The sequence below is a fragment of the Pleurodeles waltl genome, chromosome 8 (assembly GCF_031143425.1).
Source record: "Pleurodeles waltl isolate 20211129_DDA chromosome 8, aPleWal1.hap1.20221129, whole genome shotgun sequence".
NCBI classification, from domain to species: domain Eukaryota; kingdom Metazoa; phylum Chordata; class Amphibia; order Caudata; family Salamandridae; genus Pleurodeles; species Pleurodeles waltl.
The window spans coordinates 488,453,627-488,474,504 of NC_090447.1; the positions used below are offsets into that span (position 1 = coordinate 488,453,627).

Genomic DNA, 20,878 nt, shown 5'->3' on the forward strand with positions numbered 1-20,878 from the left:
CAAAGTGATGTCATTAAAAAAAAAAAAAACTAATGACTAATGTTGATCCTAATGCTCCGAGCAATTTTAGGCCTATTTCACTCCTGCCAGCACCATCACAACTTGTGCCCATTTATATTTAATCTAATGGACTACTTCATCCCAGTCAGTCGGGGCTCAGGAAAAAACTCAGCACAGAGACCACTCTTTTGGAAGTGTCTGAACAGATCAAAAGCATTCTAGATACAGGTGGGAATGCAGTCCTGTTATTGTTAGACCTGTCAGTTGCTTTTGACATGGTCCCTCATTCCAGGCTACTTGCTCACCTTCATTACATAGGCATCAGAGACACAGCGCTGAAGTGGTAAAAATCCTTTCTAACAGACAGAGGCCAGGAAGTCTGGTTGCCTTCTGATTCATCAAGCAACAGGTGTGTCTCTGTAGGAGTGCCTCAGTGTTCAGCTAGCCCCATGATGTTCAACATTTATATGACCCCGCTGGCAGCTGGTTGAGTCTTTTGGGGGCCAAGATAATATCATATGCAGAGGCAGTTGACTGGTCTTCTCCGTCAAGAAAGGAGAGATTAATACTTTGGATGCTATTAAAGTCTGTCCATTGGCTTGGCTTTCTTTGGATAGAAACTAACCAGCTAAATATATTACGGATAAGAAGGAGGTTCTTAGCTTAGGTACAATTTCAGCTTGCAAGGTCACTAGCCAGATGAGGCATCTATGCCCAACCTGCAAGTGGACTCGGTAAAAGACTTGGGAGTCATGTTAAAAAATCAGATGGCTGTGCATAATCAAATCAGTACGGTAGTGGGCACATGCTCTGGACTTTTGCACTCAGCCAAAAAAATGTTTTCATCTTATTTCTGTACCAGTGAGAATAACAGTGGTACTGGCTTTGATTTTGTCAAGGCTAGACTATGCTAACTCCCTTTACGCAGGGCTGAGAATACTGCGAACGGTTCAAAATGCGGCTGCTTGCTTTGTGCCTAATTTATCATACCAAGCACATCTCTCGCCGTATGCGAGAAATCTGCATTGGCTCCCTGTGAATAAGCGGATCTTCTTTAAGACCCTTCTCCTAATGCTTAGAGCAATGAATAACTCTGGTCTGGCTTATCTGTCATCCAGCATACACCCCTGCTCACCTAAGAGAACCCTGCTCTTATCTTGTGGCCACTTGGTCGCACTTCCTAGGGTCCGCCTAACCAAGTTAGGGGTAGATCCTTTCAGCTCCTGGGACCTCAAGCCTGGAATAGGCTCTCAGTAGAATTGCAACAGATTGAAGGAGAGAGTGTTTTCAGAAAGAAACTTCAGACATGGCTTTTTATATTTTAGCTTCTCTTTTTTCCTTTCTTTTTTTCTTATTCTATGTTCTCTTTCTGAGTAGCCGCGCGCTTAACAAATCCTGTCATTCATTCATTTTTACACCACTCCAGTTTAGGCCACTCCACTCTGCACCACTCCACTCTAAACTGCAGCACTTCACTGTACTCCACTTCACTCTACCCTGTAGTCCACTGCACTCTATGCCACTCTACTCCACCCTGCGCCACTGCACTCTATGCGACTGCAATCTACGCTGTGCCACTTCACTTTATTCTACACTTCTATTCTGTCACTACTTACTATATGCCACTGCACTCTACGTCAATACTCTGTACACCGCTTTACTCAAGACCAATGCACTCTAAGCAACTGCACTCTATGCCAATCTACTCTGCACCGCTGTACTTTACTCCACTTCACTCTAGCCCACTCTACTTTGACTCTCTACTCCATTAAACTCTACTTCATCCTGCCACTCTGATCCACTCTGCCACTCTACAACACTACTCCACTCTGTGACGCTCTGTGCAACTCCCTCTATGCCACTTTAGTCCACTTCAGCTTATGACACAATACTCCACGCTCTACACTTGACTCATCCACTCCACACCACTCCAGTATTGCACTCACCGCCACCCTACTCCAAACCACTCTGTGCAATTCCACTCTGACACACTACGCCACTCCACTCAACTACGCTACACCAGTCTGTGCTACTCCACTCTATGACAGTCTACTCCACTTTACAGCAGTCTACTCTAAAGCACTGTATGCCACTCTGCGCAACACCAGCTATTGCCACTCCACTCTGCTCTATACCACTCAACAACACTCTATGCCACTCTACTCCACTCTACTTCTTCCACAGTAGATTTCCTGCTGCAGTTCCTCTTATGGGACCAGTTTGGCACGCAGTCTTTCCCAACTCAATTGTTAGTGTAAACTCAGTGTACCAATGGGACTTCAACCACGTGGCTGTAGAAGTAGGGACACAGCAGGTGCTGTTTAAAAGTCAGTCAAATGTTAGATATACTATACGAACAATGGCGACACTGGTTTTTACAAACTACAGCCCAGTATTTTTTGATGCACAGGTATAATTGGATATGTCTGACTGACTGCTAAATGGGGGCATTTTAAACTCTGAAGCTCAGTAATACATGATAAGATCCAGGAGAAGTTTAAAACAGAGAGCATATGGAAGAGGTTTCCTAAGTTACAGAATTCAAAAGCAAGGTACATTGCCTGTTAATGCTGCATTGTGATGAGACACAAATTGGTGTAAGGTCTAAACAAATGTCTTATATTGATCTTTCTTTATGTCCTGTAAGCAAGGCTGAAACTAGACTACTTTACTTTTGCCTTACTTATTTTAAAAATCTAAATTTCGATTGAAAGTGACACAAAACTTGACAAACTGATCAGCACATTTTATAAGATCATAGGCATATGCAATATTAGCAGAAATTCTAGTATGGTAATAATTGTTTACCCAGTTTGAGTCACTCCTGTGCCTTCCGCCAGGCACATGAACCCACTAATTTTCAGTGCCTGGATACTCCACGCGTGACAAGCAGTACTCTAAAAATCCACTTTACATTACACTCATTCACATTACAAGTTATTTATTGGTACCGAACTGATACTTAAGAGTCTGTCCCTTAGGCTCACCTAGGGACTTGCAGAGTAAATTTATATAGTGTACATTACCAAGCAAGATGTATTTACATTGTCAAAATGCCTGAATTGGTAGCTGTTAGAATGGGTGGCCTGGATTAAAAATGTTTTACACTAGACAGGCCTTGAAAAATCTACTTGCCCACTCACTATGGCAAGTCAGATTTTATCAGGTTGAGCTATTTTTATGACCTTTTCACCCCTTCTGGCAAGCTGACAAAGAACAGGTGTCAGGTGTTCTACTCAGTCAGAAAGCAAAGGAGCAATAAAGACGCCCTTAAATCTTGTTCTTATTTTGTCACATTGTCTCTGTGTTCTGAGACAGAGGTCAAAAGTCAGTTTGTCTTCTTACAGACTGTAGAGTTCCAGTTTTTTGTAAGGTGAACTGTCTGACCTGATGTAGAGTGTGAAATGAAGGGCTGTAGGGTGTTGGGTTTTTCCTAACACACAACATATAAATAACTAAGTCAACTGTACAATCATTTAAAAATATATTTTGGTAGTTCTGGAAGCCCATTTTTTGTACTTCTGTGTGATGAAAAAAAATATTTTAATAGGAAAACAAATCCAAACACTTTACTTGGTGATGTGTAAATGATAAATATGTTTTCTGAAACCCAATCCTCACAGATTGTCCGTACACTATATAGTTTTATCAGTAAAGCTCCAAGTTAGTGGAATTGTTTTGGACATTTCTAGGAAACTTCTTTACTGTAAATGACAGTGCGCTACTACATCATGCTTTAGTGATATATTTATTAAAAGTGAGTGCTTAACCATAAACTGAGAAACACTCCTGCCCTGATGGCAATGCTATTCGTAAACTAAGAGGCAAGTAAGGGATTACTTGTACCCTATATGTGGGTTAGATTCATACTCTACAGGAAGCACATGTTTAGTCTACTTAATCAAACAAGTTTTTGTACAGCAGAAACAGTGAACTCACATATTTGAAGGTGCACTCACAGGTGAGAATAGAGGAAAAGACCACTGTAAAATAAAATATTTGCCTAGGATTTGAGAGCTGTTTACAGGTCAAGTACCTTACAGTTAGGACCTGTAGGTATAGTAACATTTTATGATTTTATTTGGGCTGCTGGAGTCAAATTAAGGCTTGGTAAAGTTGAATCTGTACTCGTATGTTCCTGATAGACAAAATCAAGATCTTCTGAATTTTACTGTGGAAACTCTACAGATGTAAAAAAGGCAAGGGAAGATGTTGTACATATGGGGAGTGTATGGCCAGTATGTGGACGTTTCACAGTTCTAAGCAACATTACTCTCCTGGGAATACCAACAGTAAAGGAGATAGTGTTATTTTTGGAAAAGCGATGAATGCCCACAGAGGTACACATTTGAGGGAATTCATCAATTTTGCTGCCTCCCCAGCACATAACACCATAATAAACAGGGTAACCCAATATTACCCCAAGAACTGGGTACTGAGAATTCTAATGTAACAAATGTTCATGGAGGACTCATTTTGATATTCAACTCAATATTGATGAATATCAACACTTATTGTTTCAGTCCAAGCATGGAGCAGTTCTATTTTTTAATAAATCCACATACGGCGTGATATAAAATGGATGTCAATTTTATATGATCATCAGGTTTAACAAGAAATTAGAGCAGTAACAGCAATACTGCTCAATCATGTATACAAGCACAGATAACCTACTCCAGTCCCACTAACTCCACATCTAGGGGACACAAGGATGGCACAACCCCCTGACTATCTAATACAAACGATAGTTAATAATTAATCACTCCTGTCTGATGCCACACAGGCAATCAGAATTCTTCATGAAATACTCTAGCAGAAATGTGATGAGTTTCGTCATGTGGGTCTATGGTCGAGGTTTCGGTCTCCCACGGCTCCAACAGTCCCTGAGATCATCCACAGGACAATGCATCATGAAGGTATTATTTACAACAATTGTTGCTCCTTGAACATTTGTTACATTAGAATCCCCATCACATATCTGCACTTCTGAAAAGTGCATCTAAATAAACCAGCAGTAAATTATATAGTAAGTTTTGGGACATGTCCCAAAGTTCCCCTAAAGATTATTCAAAGACAATAATGTTCTTTGAAATGAGAAACACTGATTACTATAAATGATATGGGACCTGATGACTATTCATATTGTCTCAAGCATAACTCATATTTAGCTCCCTTTTAAAGTGGATCTGGGTATTCTCTAACCCAGAAGTCTGTCCTACAGATGTAGTATTTTTGTACATAAGTGTAACATCCCATCACATTTGAACATTAGCCATTTCATCTCATCCTATATTGATGAAATGAACAAACAGAATTAAAAACTCTCTGGAACTCCATTGCTACAGATGTCCGTCTTAGATATTAATCTAAATGCTTCTGGTAAACAGGATCACTAGAAAATATTTATTCTGAAAATATTATCATAAAATATCATTCTGCAGATAATTGGAATGTAGATGTAACTCTATAACACAATAATATCAAGGCAAACTCTGCGGCTTACTAGATCCAATTTAAATATGTTTAAGTTCACTGTATTCTGAGGGACATTTTCCATTGCACTATACCACTTAGGCCATTATTTGTACTTGGAGCACAGTGTTTAAGATGACATTTTTATTGCCACCACTTTCAAAATGTTTTTCTAAATCATGGCACACTTTGCTTGATGGTCATTACATGTCTTGGAATTAGATTTGTGGTGAGCATTATTGGAGCTATGGCTCAGTGTATCAGACCAACACAGTTCAACTTTTAAGCAAACATGTTTTGCAGTACATTCATGGCTGTAGCTGGCAGAACATATAGGTGACAGACCTATAAAAAAATGTTAGGGGTGGCAAAGTGCTAGATACTGTGGGCCCTATTGTAAATTGTGAACTATTAGATGACTTGCAAAACCCTACCAGGATATTGCAATTTCCTCAGTACAGTTGAGCTTCATCTTATCCATATGGAAGACTCTGAGGCAGTCTTCTTGAGGTTCTCTATTGTGATTTACATACCCCTGGACTGCGTTTTGGTGTGGAATGTGCTCACTATTAATGACTAGACACAACTATACCACCAACACAAATGTGTGTCATATATGCACTACTGCGACACATTTTTTATAAATGTTTTTGGGAGACATCTAAACTGTCCGCTTTGAGGGGCTTCAGACACTAATTTGTTTGGCAGTAGATGGATTTTGCAAAGCCCGTGATATTTCAGTGAGCTGGCACACAGGCCCGCACCCCCACTCTTAAGATGTTTCCAGCACCGTGGTCTTAACCCATGTGGGCCTTCTTTACCTCAGCCTTATTGACACCAGACTCAATTCAGATATGCATGTTGTTGTGCAGGTTCCAAAGTAGACTAGAATTCCAAAAATCTTAAACTGAGTTACCATTTACTCATGTCCTACTTACTTGTTTATTCCACATTGGTAATATTAAGATGTAGCCTGTGTATACATCAATAAAAGAAAGCTTTGACTTCAGAAAAAATATATTACTGCTTATCTGACGAGTAGGTGGCTAATAACTTAACAGGTTTGGGCACATTAGTAGATTGAGTAAACTTCAGTTGACTCATTAGGTTAATTTCAGTGCTGATGGCAGCCATGATAATTGTGTTTCCTATGTTTCACCTTCGCTGCACTACAGTCCGAAGTGAATTAAAATCCACTGATAGAAATAAATACCTAATCATATTGCCTCAGTAGCTCCAGGAAAATACCCAAAAGACTCCGGGCCTGATTTAGAGTTTGGCGGACAGGTTACTCCCTCACAAACGTGACGGATATATCATCTGCCATATTACAATGTCCATCGGATATTATGGTGTCATAGTACGGTAGACGGATATCCGTCACGTTTGTGACAGTACCCTATCCGTCAAACTGTAAATCATATATATTCATCTGTTGTAGACTACACTGACACCATTTCACATGGCGTTGTAATTTGTGTGTTTGGAAACAAGAAGGGACCACTGGAAAATAATTTACCGGAGGTAGGTAGAACAATTCATTTGATGTTCATTACTTGTTACATTCTACGCTTTGCAGCACCCTGACAAATGTCCGTTGCAACAACCTGCCTTGTACAACATGATCCCAAGGCAGGTAACCCTAAACTACCCCATTCAAAGCAGGTGCAAGAAAGTTATTGTCCTGTCATGTAGTCTTCCTCTAACTTAATATCCACAACCTTACTAAAGTTTCCACTAAGCTTTGGGTGCTTGTTTACTCGATTGAATAACATCTCTTGGTGTTGAGCGGCCCTGTGGGGAGATCATGAGGCTGGCAGCCATTATGCATCTGATAAAAGAGGAAATCGCCATTATATTGCAAGCTTGAGAAGGTCTAAATGTTAGCGGTTCATTGGCAAAAGTACGTTATCAGTCGTCCATTTTAGATAAAAGTAAAATGTTCATTGTGGTACTGTCTCAGTTAATGCTGAAGTGTCGTGGACCCAATTGTGGTATCATTGGGAATCTTTAAAAGCCGACTTTGCCTTCTCTTTGGTGCCCTTACTGCTTCACATGTTAAGTATTTTGTAGCTAAGTAACATGAAGCTTGACCCTGTATTAGGTAATCTACGGTGTATACTTCGGACAGAGCATTGTGTAGATGAGATGCCTGTCGATCACAGCTTCATTCGCAGACGTGCTCACCTTTTTTCTCAATTGAAGTTGAGACTGCCAGTCACAGTAGTGTCATATGTTTAAATAAAGTGCATCAGAAATCTTAGGCAGGGAATAAATACTGTGACAATGCATTCGATTAGAAGTGCATTATAATTGAAAAGCCAAAGAGTAAATCTTAAAGGAGTACTCAAGTCTTCCCCGAACTTGATTGTCTTTTTTTCTAGTCACATTAGCACGTTTTTTGGCTCTGTTTGCATAATGAACTGATAGTCCCCTGCATCTATTTTGCACTTTCTTTTTTCCTCACATCAGAAAACCTAGTCAAATCACATGCTAATAATGCAATCTTCGAGGTTAAGATGTCCATGCTTCTGTAAAGATAACACTGCAACTTGTCAAATCGCTGCATGTAAGTGACTCGGAAGATGTAAAAATAACGTATCACGTGATAGATTACAATGGAGTTTCGTTTTTAATAGCCTGGTGTTTAACAAACGCAACCAAAATCTAACACAGTTGAGATGCTACCTGGCAAGTCTCATAACATGGATGGCAAAACATCTATTTAAAAAAAACTTGAACATGTTAATGTAAAAATACAAGGGGAAGGTGCAAAGCAATTGATGCAGCGTTTTAAAAGCGGGGAAGAAAGTTGAAGATGAAATGGTTTGGGAGCTACAGTTCCAAATATTAAAATTCGGTAAGGAGCCTGTTGTCATCTTAAGTTGTGGACGAAGTAACTATAAATGGTTACAATCGGTTCTAGCATTATTGCTTTAATATTTGAGGATTAGCAGGTTTTCAAAGCCTTGATTGGAGGGTCACACCTTGTAATCAAGGTAAAACGTATTCTGCACGTGAGTGACCTTACAGCGTTCTTAAATTTGTGCAACTTCAGTTACTGAAAGAGAAGGATTAACCTGTCTTGTTGGCAATCCGTGGCAAGGCATGAACATTAAATGATGTTTTAATTGCAAAATGTGCACGAATAAAATAGAATGAATTGAAAGTGAGCTGTTAATAAAGTTATTCAGTCTCATTTCTCTTTATAAGAAAACTACCAACAAATGAGCATTGGCAAAGCAATTTTTGTTACGGTCCCACACACAAGCTGGCCCAAAAAACATTGATAATGCCAGGAGATCTATTCTCTTTGATGGTGCATGGAAGGAAACAGTTCTAACCTCCCTGATCCACTTTGTTTTATCATCACTTGTATGTTCTTTGAATGACATATCAACTTCTTTCCATGTGAGCCAGGAATGTTTTCCCTCTTCCCCGTTATGCCTTTCTAGCCGAAATCACATCCTGCTCAATGTCTGCCCAGTACACAAACTGAATCACCCATTGGATATATATCCTGTACCCCTAAATGATTTCCAGACTTGTGTGGTGGCTTTCTTGAAAATTTAAAATAAATTATTGCCAAATCCAAAATCCTGTTTCTTATTTTCTTTTTGTTTGTATGGGGTACTATGCGCAACAGATTTGACACAGGCTGCCACAATCCAGTGCTATCCAACAATTTTTCCAATGTGCATGCAGTCTTCTCGCAGTATTTAACTAGCAGTCTGTGAAACCAACAGAGCTGTAAATTCATATAAAGCAGGAAACATCAATACAATTGGTTTACCTTTGACTGATCTTGAAACATGGTCCGTTAAACAAAACTGTTATGGAACGTATAGAATGGTTTATCTATTGCTATCTTTTTATTAATATGGATGATAGAATCTAGTAAGGAATATTTTCTGTCGGTGATTGTTAATTTATTTAAGTCTTATAGATACTACAGTTGTTTTTATATAGTGTGTATTTTATGTATAGTAATAGTTAGCTGTACATGCATTTTACATTACATTTTTATATTATTTCTAGCTGTATTTATCTCATAATACCTAGCTATTAGAGAACTGTCTCTGCCTGTCTCGCAAAACTACTAGAAATAATTAGTTGCAATGGAGCAACTATCTTTATATTGCACTTATTTCAGTTATTGCTTAATAATATATGTTTAAGATTCGTAAATAAGTATCCTTTGTGCCAGGTATGACGATTTACAACAATATAGGTCGAATTAACCCTGAGAAACCAAAGAAGCAAGATCCCAAGCCCGTTTATTACCATTTCACGTCGATATACCATTAACAATTCCAAATTGTGAAACGGAAGAGAGGTAGTTGCATAAGAACGGGCCCTCACCAGGTATTGGGTGTTTCATACCTCCAGCTCTTCATTAAAGTGTAACCATATATATTTTAGAAGGTGACCAAGCTATTGGCCAACATGCTCTTATTGCCATGAAATTGTCTTCAGAAATTCAATTGTGTAGGGACTTCTCATGAGGGCATTCCGTGAAACCACAGATTGCTGGTTTTATTATTTGAGCGTTTGTGTGAGCGCCCTCTGAGAGTACGCTGTTCATCAAGCAATTACAGCCTTAGACTTTTCAATCAACATTTCCTGTCCTCGTGTGACAAGTATGCCACACCTATTGACTCATGACATATCACAAGTCCGTTTAGTCCATTGGAATACTTCACTTATCTTTCTCAAACCACTAGCCCAGCAGCTGATACCAAACCTTGGCTATATTAGCAACATATCCAAGAGCCAGTGTAGTGTGGACTCTTGGAAAGTAAGGGGCTTCCAAAAAACTTAACATTTAATTTTCTGTTCCTGATCATCAATCAGATGATGGAATGCACCACCTGGATACGAATGCCTTTTGTTTACAGTTAGGGTGATCTTCAAACTGTCATACCCTTAACAGCTGCAAGTGTGTAATGCTTAATAGCATCTAATTCCCTTACCTGAAACTTGAGAAGGTGCTCCCAGTCCTTCCGGGTTCATTTAAAGATTCCCTTCACACTGTCCTAAGTGGCGTCAGCCTATCCGCGTCAGGAGTCCGGTATTTCATTGACTCCCAAAGCAATCCTAATAATAAATCTTCACTTAAAAAATAGAATTGTTCAGTCTAATTATGCTATGCAAATGTGAGCCTGGAACCCTCTTCATTCCTACTCTACATACTACAATGTTCAAACTCTGAGGGACTCCTACAATACCTAACAAACCAGCCCTGCTTAACCTGTCTTTTTCCCAGTGGGACTCCAAACTGTCTGGAAACAAACACAGGAGGTATGACATTTAAAGACTCAGACACCGAAGAACCTGCATAAACTTATCAAATCTCACTACCATGGTGAAGATACTGATGAACGGTATCTTGCCCTCCCCACCCTGTGTCACACACGTAAGCAACCACACACTTTTTCTTTTTCTCTCATACCCACGCGTTCTCTCCCTTTCGCTACCCTGGTTCTCACTTTCTCTTGTTCTCTCTTGCCACACGAGGAATCTTTTTTTGAAAAGGAATTTAATATCAGAGTATTCTAGGCAGTGCAAGTATGTTTGGAATTTAGATTTTGATACTTATTTCACTTCACTTGGCCGTTTTGCCTCGAGACCTATCTTTTATTTCAGTTGCCTGCATTTTCTCAAACTGTGCTGGTTAGGTGTGTACAGTTATTGTCAAAAGGTAAATCGGCACAGAAAGGTATATTAAAAATATTTTTATGCAGCATAATTAGGATTCACTTGTGGGATCTGTCAAATGAAAGATATGAATCACTCATTGTGCTAAAGCTGAAAAGTAGGCACCTTTGTGTGGGTAAAGGGTAGAACAGTGGGTACTGAGGAGGTTGTCAGACGACACAGTATTAAAACCTTTGACAAATATTATAAATTAATGATCTGTATGGTAGTACAATTTCAGCATACTCCACTGCATTGTCAACAAACAAGAAGGGTGAGCGGGCCACATGAATTTAGGAGGATGACGTTATGGTGCTGCTGAGGAGTTAGTAGGAGCTGTGGGGGGTCTCCTGTTGGAGCCACATCCAAGTTTGTAATCAGGTACTGGTTCAGAGTAAAAGCAGTTAGTGCAAACACCCTGCCATTTGCTGCTCCTGTCCCATTACTAGAGCATGTCGTGGGCCACGGCATACTTTTATGCTTGCCTCAGAGGTTGCCTGTGGATGTTCTACAGGGTAGTGTTCAAGAAGCTGAAATGGGGCCCTGATATAGGAGTTGCCACCACAAAAGATAAGAAAGATGGGCTGGTGAGAAAAGCGTAGATACTGTCACCCAAACCACAACCATCTTAATGAGCAGTTGGCAACACTGTAGTGGTGATAGGCATACAGTGGCTTGGCGAGACCTTGCAATGAGGGAAATCTTAGTCCTCTTATCACTATAAGATCACCTTCTTCAATATGCCCATCGCTGACAACTTTATTTATTGCTGGTTCGAACCAAGGGTAGAAGTGGATCTTTCAGCAATTACATTTATTGCAATCTTGGGACTTCTGGACTGTTTTGTAGCCAGCTTATTAAATCTTTTAAAAATTTTCTTTGGCTTTTTAGATTGCACTCTATTTATTTTACCAGGCCTGGGCGGCGCTCACGGAGGAGTTCAAGTCTGTGGAATTCCGCTGAGTTGATTTAAAACTCAGTGGAATTCCGTGACTGTTCCCGGGACCTTCCTTTCGACTGGGACCTCACCTTGCATCGAGTCGAGCGTCAGGCTACCATCTGCTTCAGGGACCGCTCAAAGCCTTTGGATGCATGGTCCGGCACTCGGAGCACAACTTTGGGCTGTGGTCGCGTTCCAGAAACCAAGACAAATGAAGTGGAGAGCCATCCCTCACATCGCCAGATGACATGACCCGCAGTGCTTAAACCTGCCTTTTAGGATGACATCCTCAACACACTAGTAGAAAAAAAATCAAAGATCTTCAACAAAAGACAAAATAAGGTCAGTCAAAAAATGACTGAGAAGCTCTCTTCGGATCGATGCTAGCTGCCACAAAAAAAACAAAATTGACCTCAGCGCACTGTGCTGGCTCATATATAGGACCTGCGATGTTATATCTGGCGCAGACGCCACAGCTGACAGACATGGAAATGACTGGTGCCACCTAACAGCACACAGGGGTTCTGCTTAGAAAATTCTCTGGATCAAGCTGACACCGCAAAGATGGAGTTTTGTGAGCAGAGGAGTGGCACCCTATCCTGAATGCGCCCAATCTCAGAAGTGCTACGCAGGGTCGGGCCTGACTTTGCTTAGCACTTCCGAGATCGGTTGCATTCAGGTCAGGGCTGTAGGGAGAGAAAGCTACAATTTCAGGCCTCTTGTGCACCGGCATGGGTAACTAAAGGATCCTTAAATCTCCTTGAGTTCCGTGAGGCTTTTGTTTACAGCAACAGCTGTGAACAAAAACATTGGAATGTTAAAGCTCCGGGCTTCTACCAACCATTAGAAGCCCAGAGTACGCCTTTGTTTTCAATGAAGCTCCCAATATTCCACTGTTCTAAAAAGTATTCCAGCTCCTGCATCAGCAAATATCCTTCACATGCGTAGTATGGCTCCACTAACTTAGCATCTTCCACGTTGACGAGTTTCCAATACCAAGTTGTAACTTCCTTCTTTGGGACCCTGCCTCCACATATCTTCTCTTGCGGTTCCCAACTGTCTCTAGCTGTCCAGTTTTGCGGTCTCCACCAAGACTGGAGTTAAATATATTTAATGCAGGCATACCTTCCTGCTATTTTCTCTAGAATCATATCCCAACTAATCATGTTTAGGCTGCCCCACAAATCTCCCGAGGTATTGAACCCTGCATTTCTTAGGGAGAGGCTATCTAACAAATAAGTCAATGTTCCTGGAGAGTTCCCTTGGGGTCTAAATATTGTACACCCAATCTCATCTTGCCTGACATATTTAGGCTTGTTTTTAAAACTTTCAGGCAACCATTTTTACAGTATTGCTTATCAGTTTTCAGTTCAAGAATAGTAGCATGCTCCTGTGTCAGCTGAATGATTTTTCATTTTGGAAGCTTTATAAGGCTACCCTGGCTGGAAATTCATAATTTATTACAACTCTTTTAAGGGTGTACTGTAACTGTACTCACCTCACGCACCACCCTTGAGTTATGACTTGGCTAATCACCAGCATATGGTCAAAGTCAAGGAGGCGTAGATGAGGATTTTTGTTCTGTTGCAGACTTGCTAACTTTGTGTAATAACCCATGTGCCTGTGTGCTCCACAGAGCCTAGCCTATTAAACAGACACGCTTTAGACACAATATTTTAGATGCTGAGAGTGCCTGTCGTTTAATGCAGGATCTCCTATAAAACCCACTATGTATGATCTTTCTCATGGCCTGCTTCACCAAGCTGAGATCAACACAACATAGAAACTTACCAGATAAAGCATTTGAATGAAAGCCACTGACTTGGTCCTGTGTCTCCAGATAATCTCTTTTACATACCTAGTTGTATAACTTAAATATGCAAGAAAGAACCTCTTACCATTGATGATGATAGCATCATGTTCCAAGCGATACATCCCCATCTGGAAGGGAAAATCCAGCACAGAATGGGTAACTAAAGGACCCTCAATCTACGTCCCTCTTGTCTTTCCAGAGAGCAGAGACTCTTATGTATGTAAGGCCCAGAAAATGAATCATGATCATGAATCAAGAAACATGATAATGTTGAATCTAAAAGAAGCATTTCAGAACTGTGGTTTTGGTATGCGCAATTCTTAGATTTCCTGTCTGGAGAGCTAGGTGGAGCGTAAATATTCAAATCTAATGATCTACACCTGAGTTATCATAGCCTGCGCTGTGGCCCTGTTCTGTTCAGAGGAGTCTGACTTAACAGCTGCAGGCTCTCTCCTGAACGGCAGTGCCAGTCTCATCAGCTTCCATGGGTGCAGTAAGTTCAGTTTTCCACACACAGGGTAGGAGATGAACTTTATGCTCCTAACTGAGTCCAGCGACGGAGCAAAGTCCTCTCTGCATCCTCTAGAGTCCATGGGGTCGGTCAGGGTGCAGGTTTCGATGCACAGTTTTGACCCGCAGGTTGTAGCTTCAAGTTCCCTGGGTGACAACCCGAACTTTGGCAAAACTCAGTACCGGCAGCCCCTCCTTACATACAGGTTTGCTGCAGTACTTGCTGGCAAGGCATAGAGTTCCCCAGTGCAATCACCAATACCATGGCAGCACCTCATGGCACATGGGGTTGCCTCTGAGACTCACACGAGTCTTGGCCTTTTGTAGGGACAATCACTTGTATGGTGGCCCCCTCAGGCTTATGAGGTCACCACAACAACGCAATATGAGCTTTGCGCTTTCCGCTTTCTGCACTCAGTGCACGGCTGAGTTCACTGCGGCCCTTTCTTAGCGTGTGGGGTTTGCCAGATCACTCCTGCACACAGGCAACGATCCAATCAGTGCATAGCCTTCTCCTCACAATGGGAGTCCTCTTGGTATGGCTTCCCACTGGACCTTGCTCCCTTCAGCGCTCTCCTGTTCCTAACAGGGTATACTTATCTTGACATGCAGGCAAGCACTGGTGCTCCCAGTTTCAGAGCAGGTGGTCTTGGTTTCCCTGGTTGATGTCACCTAAGCTAGCAAGGGCACTAGCAGGCTTTGGCCCCCCCAGTCCTGGTCACAGGCAGAATTCTTGGCCAGCTACGCCTTCTCACACAGCCCATCTGGGTGCTTGGCAAATGACAGATTTTGGGTTCTCAACATCTCCTTCTTGTAGTCCATTTCCAGACACCAAATGGGATTTAGAGTCTGGGTCTTTGTAGTTTTGTCGGGTATTGTTTCTTTTGAAGAGTACACTCTCTCTTCTTCCTCTAGAAAAGCCGTCTGTTACACTCCGAAGCTGGTAGTCCCACAACACAGGCCATGGGAGCACCTAGAATTCACCCTGGATGTCAGCCACAGTGATATGTACATCAAAAGGTAAATCCCCTGGCTCCCATCTCTATTCTTTATGCTTCCCTTATCAGCCCTAACTCCTTCCTGAGATGTGTCCAGGCCCCTTCCTTGTGAGCCATCACTGAATCAAAGAGCACCCTTTAGAAGCGTACAGAGAGTCTCTCTCCCTTTCTCCAGTGTGTCTCACCCAGTTCACAGTAATGCAGCAATAGTCAAATCTGTCTGGGGTGATCCTTCTAATCCTCATGTCTTCAACAGGCGGGCATGGGCTTCCTAAAATGGAACCCAGGGTCATCCATGTAATATACCATTGCAGGCACACTAGCACTCAGTCTACCTACACAGCATCAATACTGTCCAATACTGTCAACTCCATGTATTGTGCCACCCCAGGTGCATATACACATATACATCAACAAAACTGTCACTTTATGTGCACTGCTCAGTACTGCATCCTTTCTGTATTGTGCCTTCGTGTGCTATTTGCTGACACACATGCACTGCCAGCACAGACACTCACCATGCGCTCGCTGCACAACACTTCACCCTTCATTGATTGTTCTTCTTGCAAGCATACATACACCCAGCACATTCTTTTATCGAGCATGCACTGCACAGCACTACATCTCTCACGTACTGTATTCCTCGCAGGCATACATGCATACATTCAGTTTATACACAAACTATGCTTGAACTGCACAGCACTGTTCTCAGTCCCTTTACTGCACACTTTTCAGGCCAAGCACACATACATCCAGTGCAGAATCACCACTCCTGTGCTGCGCAGCATTCTACATCCAACTGATGTAGGCCACGGGTGAATTAAGCACACAGCTGCGGAACTTTAAAAAAGGTGAATGAGTCTCTAAACTCATTCTAGTGACACAGGGTAAAGAGGACCTGCTCACTCCTACTGATCACTAATCTGTATTCTACCACCACTGAACTCCTGCTGCTTGGTAAAGGCAGTAGCCTTCCACCACTTGAGGGTAGCATGTTGGGTGCCCCTCCCGGTCCAACAAGACCGCAGTCTGTGATACAGGCCTATGTCATTGCACACACACATGATTTGTGTTTGCCCATGACTGCAACGATCAGCATTAGTGATCCAGACGACAGTAGAATTTGGCACTCGGGGCAGGGGTACACTTCTTTTATTATCCAGAGGACTTTGTCATGCCAATGACATTGCTGTGACGAACTGGCTATGGGTGCAGGGTCTAGCATCTGGTTAGGCCCTTCAATTATAATTCCGCAAGGAGCAACACAGCAAAGTCAATGTATTCATTTTTTTTTAAGTTCAGCAGACATTTTTCCTCTTAAACGGTTTGTTCATAAAGTTCTGTATGAGTACAAATAATCGTAAAAAATGTGTTTTTGATTTTTAGGAAACCTATGCTAAAATGCTGGTTATTCAAGCACACCAGGATCGTATGACGGCAAAAGGTCTGACTTCGGATAACGTAAAACAATTGTAAGATCTCTTTTCTACTTTCTACAATAATTTAAAAAATGAAATCTTTTTCAAAGGAGTGGGAACTTGGTCTTGTGTTTGAGCATGAACGACATTGTTGGTTTTGTCATGTTTTTTCTAATCATTTCTGAGACAAATTAGGTCCATTTGTAGGTTGTCAAACAAAGACGGACAACGTCACTGTTGAGAGCTGTTTGGTTGACAATTGTTTTAGGTTTCTACAACAATTATTAGTTCCTAGAATTAACAATTGAGTCTGTACACCTGATGTTCTTTAATTCCCAAATATGTGGATCCTTGTTGCTTGTGGCTATACCAAAATGTGTGCATCAAGAATACTTAAAAGTGTAAACAGGGTGACAGTACTCATATCCCTGTGAGCACGACCCTGCCATTTATTGTGTTATCCATACGTTTCGCCACTCTATTAATTTTTCTTTCTATTGTTCACGGAGCCCAGTAATGTCAATAAGCTCTTCTCAACACATTTGTATCAAGAAATATTATGTAGATTTCTCCAATACACAGCTAGGCGGTGGTGGAATACCTTGTAGTTATAGATTGGTGATTTCAGCTGCTGTTGGCTGACCTTGATAATACCCATGCCTGCTAACCGGGGCATTTTCTTCTAATTTCCTTTTCTCTAAAAAATGGTCTTCTGCAGATGAGATGGTATTCTTGAAATTATTCAAAGCGACCTTGGAATTACCTGTAAATGTTGGAGTTCTGTTATGGGGAGATAACCTTCATGCTTTGCATGTAGATCACTGGACCATAACCTCTATTAAGAGAAATCTGTTAATGGAAGACACGCGGTTTCGATTACTGCATAGTTTGTCACTATTAAAACAAGCATTTGCAATGCAGTGGGTCTCCGGTTTAATTGAGTTAAAGCTATTAGCATTGTAAACTCCTAACTGGACTTTTCTTGCCACATAAACTGAAAAGCAAAACAGTTTTACATAAGCGAGCCGACAGCTGCCATGAGCGCAAAGCAAACACACAAAAGGAAATAGAAGTTCGCTCGCAGTGAAACCTATTGGCAAAAAGTGCAATTATCCATGTAACCGGCAAAAGTGCAAATATCCATGTAGCAGTGCTCTACTACTGCCCAGCGAGATCACGCTACCTACGAAATGAAGAGAAAAAATAGTGCAGAAACCATATGGAAAACATGGAGCCTCATATGTTTTCAGTAGTTGGTCTGTGTGCTAAAGGAGGGCTAAACGCCGGAAAAGGCATGACGTATGCTTGCCTTTCACTAATTTAATCAAGCTCATTTTAAAAGGCAAGCCCACTAACCAACCAAACTGATGGGCTTCATATAAGCGTGGTTAAAAGCCAACAGAGAGATTACAGCACAGACAGAGCGCTTTGCACTCAACCCTAAAAAAAGATGCACTGTTGCTTTGTGGTTGAGCACTTACAAGGAAACACCTCTTGAAGGATCACACGCCAGAGAAGATGAACAGGTGTCATGCCCATTTTTAAGTGATTACTGGTACTGTGGAGCTTTGCTAGGTAACTTTCCACCATTATCTGTCATTAGGCTTCTATTTAAAAGGCAACAATCTGGTTATAATTGTAAGTATTAATGATCATCAAAGCTTTCAACTGCACCTGTTAAGAACTGTTCTTAATTTGAGCAGATATTTGCCAAGTCACAGCACCTGAATTTGCTTTAAAGAACCAGAAATTAATTGAGACATGTATTCAGGATTGCACTGACTACGCAGTCAGTTGATTTTTTGGGCATGAAAGAACCGCTGCTGCAGTTTCAGCGTGGCTAGATATGTGTGATATGCACCCATTTGGCTGTGCTACAAAGGCAAAGGGGCAGTGCCACTAGTGTCGCAAGAAACCTGTGTCTTGGCCCACGAAATCCCCAAGCAGGGAATGTCAGAAGCTTGCCTCCTATTGTCTGACGGTCAAGTTGAAGCAACGGTATGCTGGGCCAGCCTTTTCTGTTCTGCAGGCCTCTCATTGAATCATTTAATGATATGGGTTAACTGACTAGTCTGTCACTATCAAGGTCAGATTTCGATTTTTAGTAGTTTATTCATGATACCAGACTGCAAAAAAATCAAAACGTTGCTAAAACGAGGCTTAGTGAAATAAAATCAGGTTTGATGTAATTCTGCATAGAGCAACTTATTTTAAACCAGTGGCTAGTTACAATGCAGTGGCATTTCCATAGTGCCGCACAATTCTATAGGGGAGCATCAAAGCACTGTACATTGTAATAGGGCTGCCTTGGGAACTATGTCACTGAAAGGGATGAAATGATAGGTGGAATTTGTGGCAGCATTCAAAAGCATCTGCTGTAGACAGCACTGTCGGCTGCCCCCAAGAAACATTGTGAGCTGTTACTTATTTTTCTTTTGCAAATTAAGCAGTGATTAGAATACTGACCGGTAGTATTGCATGTGACCCTACATATAGTACAATTCTTCTACACAGAATGAGTTCACCAGTAAACAAATGATCACCATTTACTGGTGCGGTGTTTCTTTTGGACTACAGATTCCTCACCTTAGAAATATTCCCAGGCACCAGAATGCATCTGGAGAAATTTCTCAGAACTGCTCCCACATGCCAATAGGTGGTGCCATATGGCTCCACAGTGGCCTATTCTGCTCCAAAGTGATGCTTTGGAGCTTATATATGAGCACCACCGCTGCTTACTAATGTCAGTTTCTTTCTTTCCATGCTGTTTGATGTAGATCAGAAACTCCTCTCCCGATATTGTCAAATTTCCGACAGTGTGAAAAAAAATCCTTAGACCGCATGCCGTGGATGATGTTTCCACTGAGAATGACAGGATTCAAGTTATGTCCGGATTGCATTAGGCAGCTATTTACAGACGCCACACATAATTAGCCTTTGGTGCTTGGGCTGAAATCATAATTCAGACTTGTCCTACAGCAGTTCAAGCTTCCACTGCTGTGCCATCGTTCATGCAAATCCCCTCTTTGCCACTGTTGACTTCTCCGGCCCAAGTTTCGATCCTGATGCCAGTATCTAACTGCAAGCCATTGTTGTCTCTCTCCAGACCGAGGCCAAATTATGGGATTACAAAGGCGAAACCAGTCAATTTGCATCCAGGATTTACAAAATGCCAGAGGGCTAGATACATTCCCTGAGACTGAGCTGGATTCTCCACCTAGGCCACCAATGGAAAAAGGGGCCTCCTAAAAGTAGATGTACATGATTTACAGTTGCTTTCTGTATAAATCAAAACAAACTTGCTAACTGATAGTCTCCAATCAGATTCAGCTTCTTCTGAGCCTGTATTGCGATTTGACAAGGTTTTTTGGACACCGTATTTCCACTTGGTCCTGGTTGTACTCAGGCCCTTTGGGCAGTTGACCTGTTGCCAAGTGACATACGCTGACCCCCAGTGACACCAATTTCCCAGTAAGCCCCCTTATGCCCAAAAGCCTGGTGGTAGGGCATCGACAAATGAAGCCACTCATTACCCTTTCAACCACTCCTCCGGATAGAGTCTCAAAACATATTGTTACCTTCTGAAAAAGAGATTGTATCTTCGGCCAGTTTACCCTTGCTATCATTCAGTGTGGTGTGTCTTTTGGGCAGGTATAACCATGCTTTATGAGATGTGGTCAGCAAAGTTTTGCCCCGTCCCGAAAGACCTCATAGCTTTGCTGTCACAAACAATACATGATGGCCAGGATGCACAAAAGTACATTTGCAGTGCTACTTTGGATATCACACATTGCATGGGTAGAGCTACTGGCACCAGTGTAGTTCTTAGAAAGTGCACTAGGGTGCGATCACCCAGAGTTCGTGCACCCATTATGTGCATGGCATTTGATTATCCTCGACTGTTTGAAAAGGTGATTCAGCACTCGTGATTTAAAGACAGTCGAGTTACTGCACAATCTGCCTTCCCAACCTGTGCAGCTGCTGCTGCCCAGTCCTTTCAGGACAGAGGTCGTGGTGGCAGCCAAAGCCA

At 41.7% G+C, this 20,878-nt stretch overlaps 1 protein-coding gene across 1 annotated transcript in view; it reads left to right on the forward strand.

Moving 5' to 3' along the window:
- The window catches only part of MRPS9 (mitochondrial ribosomal protein S9), a 385,254-nt gene that overhangs the window by 214,573 nt on the left and 149,803 nt on the right, over positions 1-20,878 (forward strand). The window contains exon 6 of the mRNA XM_069204443.1: positions 16,817-16,902. Within this exon, the coding sequence (XP_069060544.1) occupies positions 16,817-16,902 (86 nt within the window). The remainder of the gene's footprint in view (positions 1-16,816; positions 16,903-20,878) is intronic.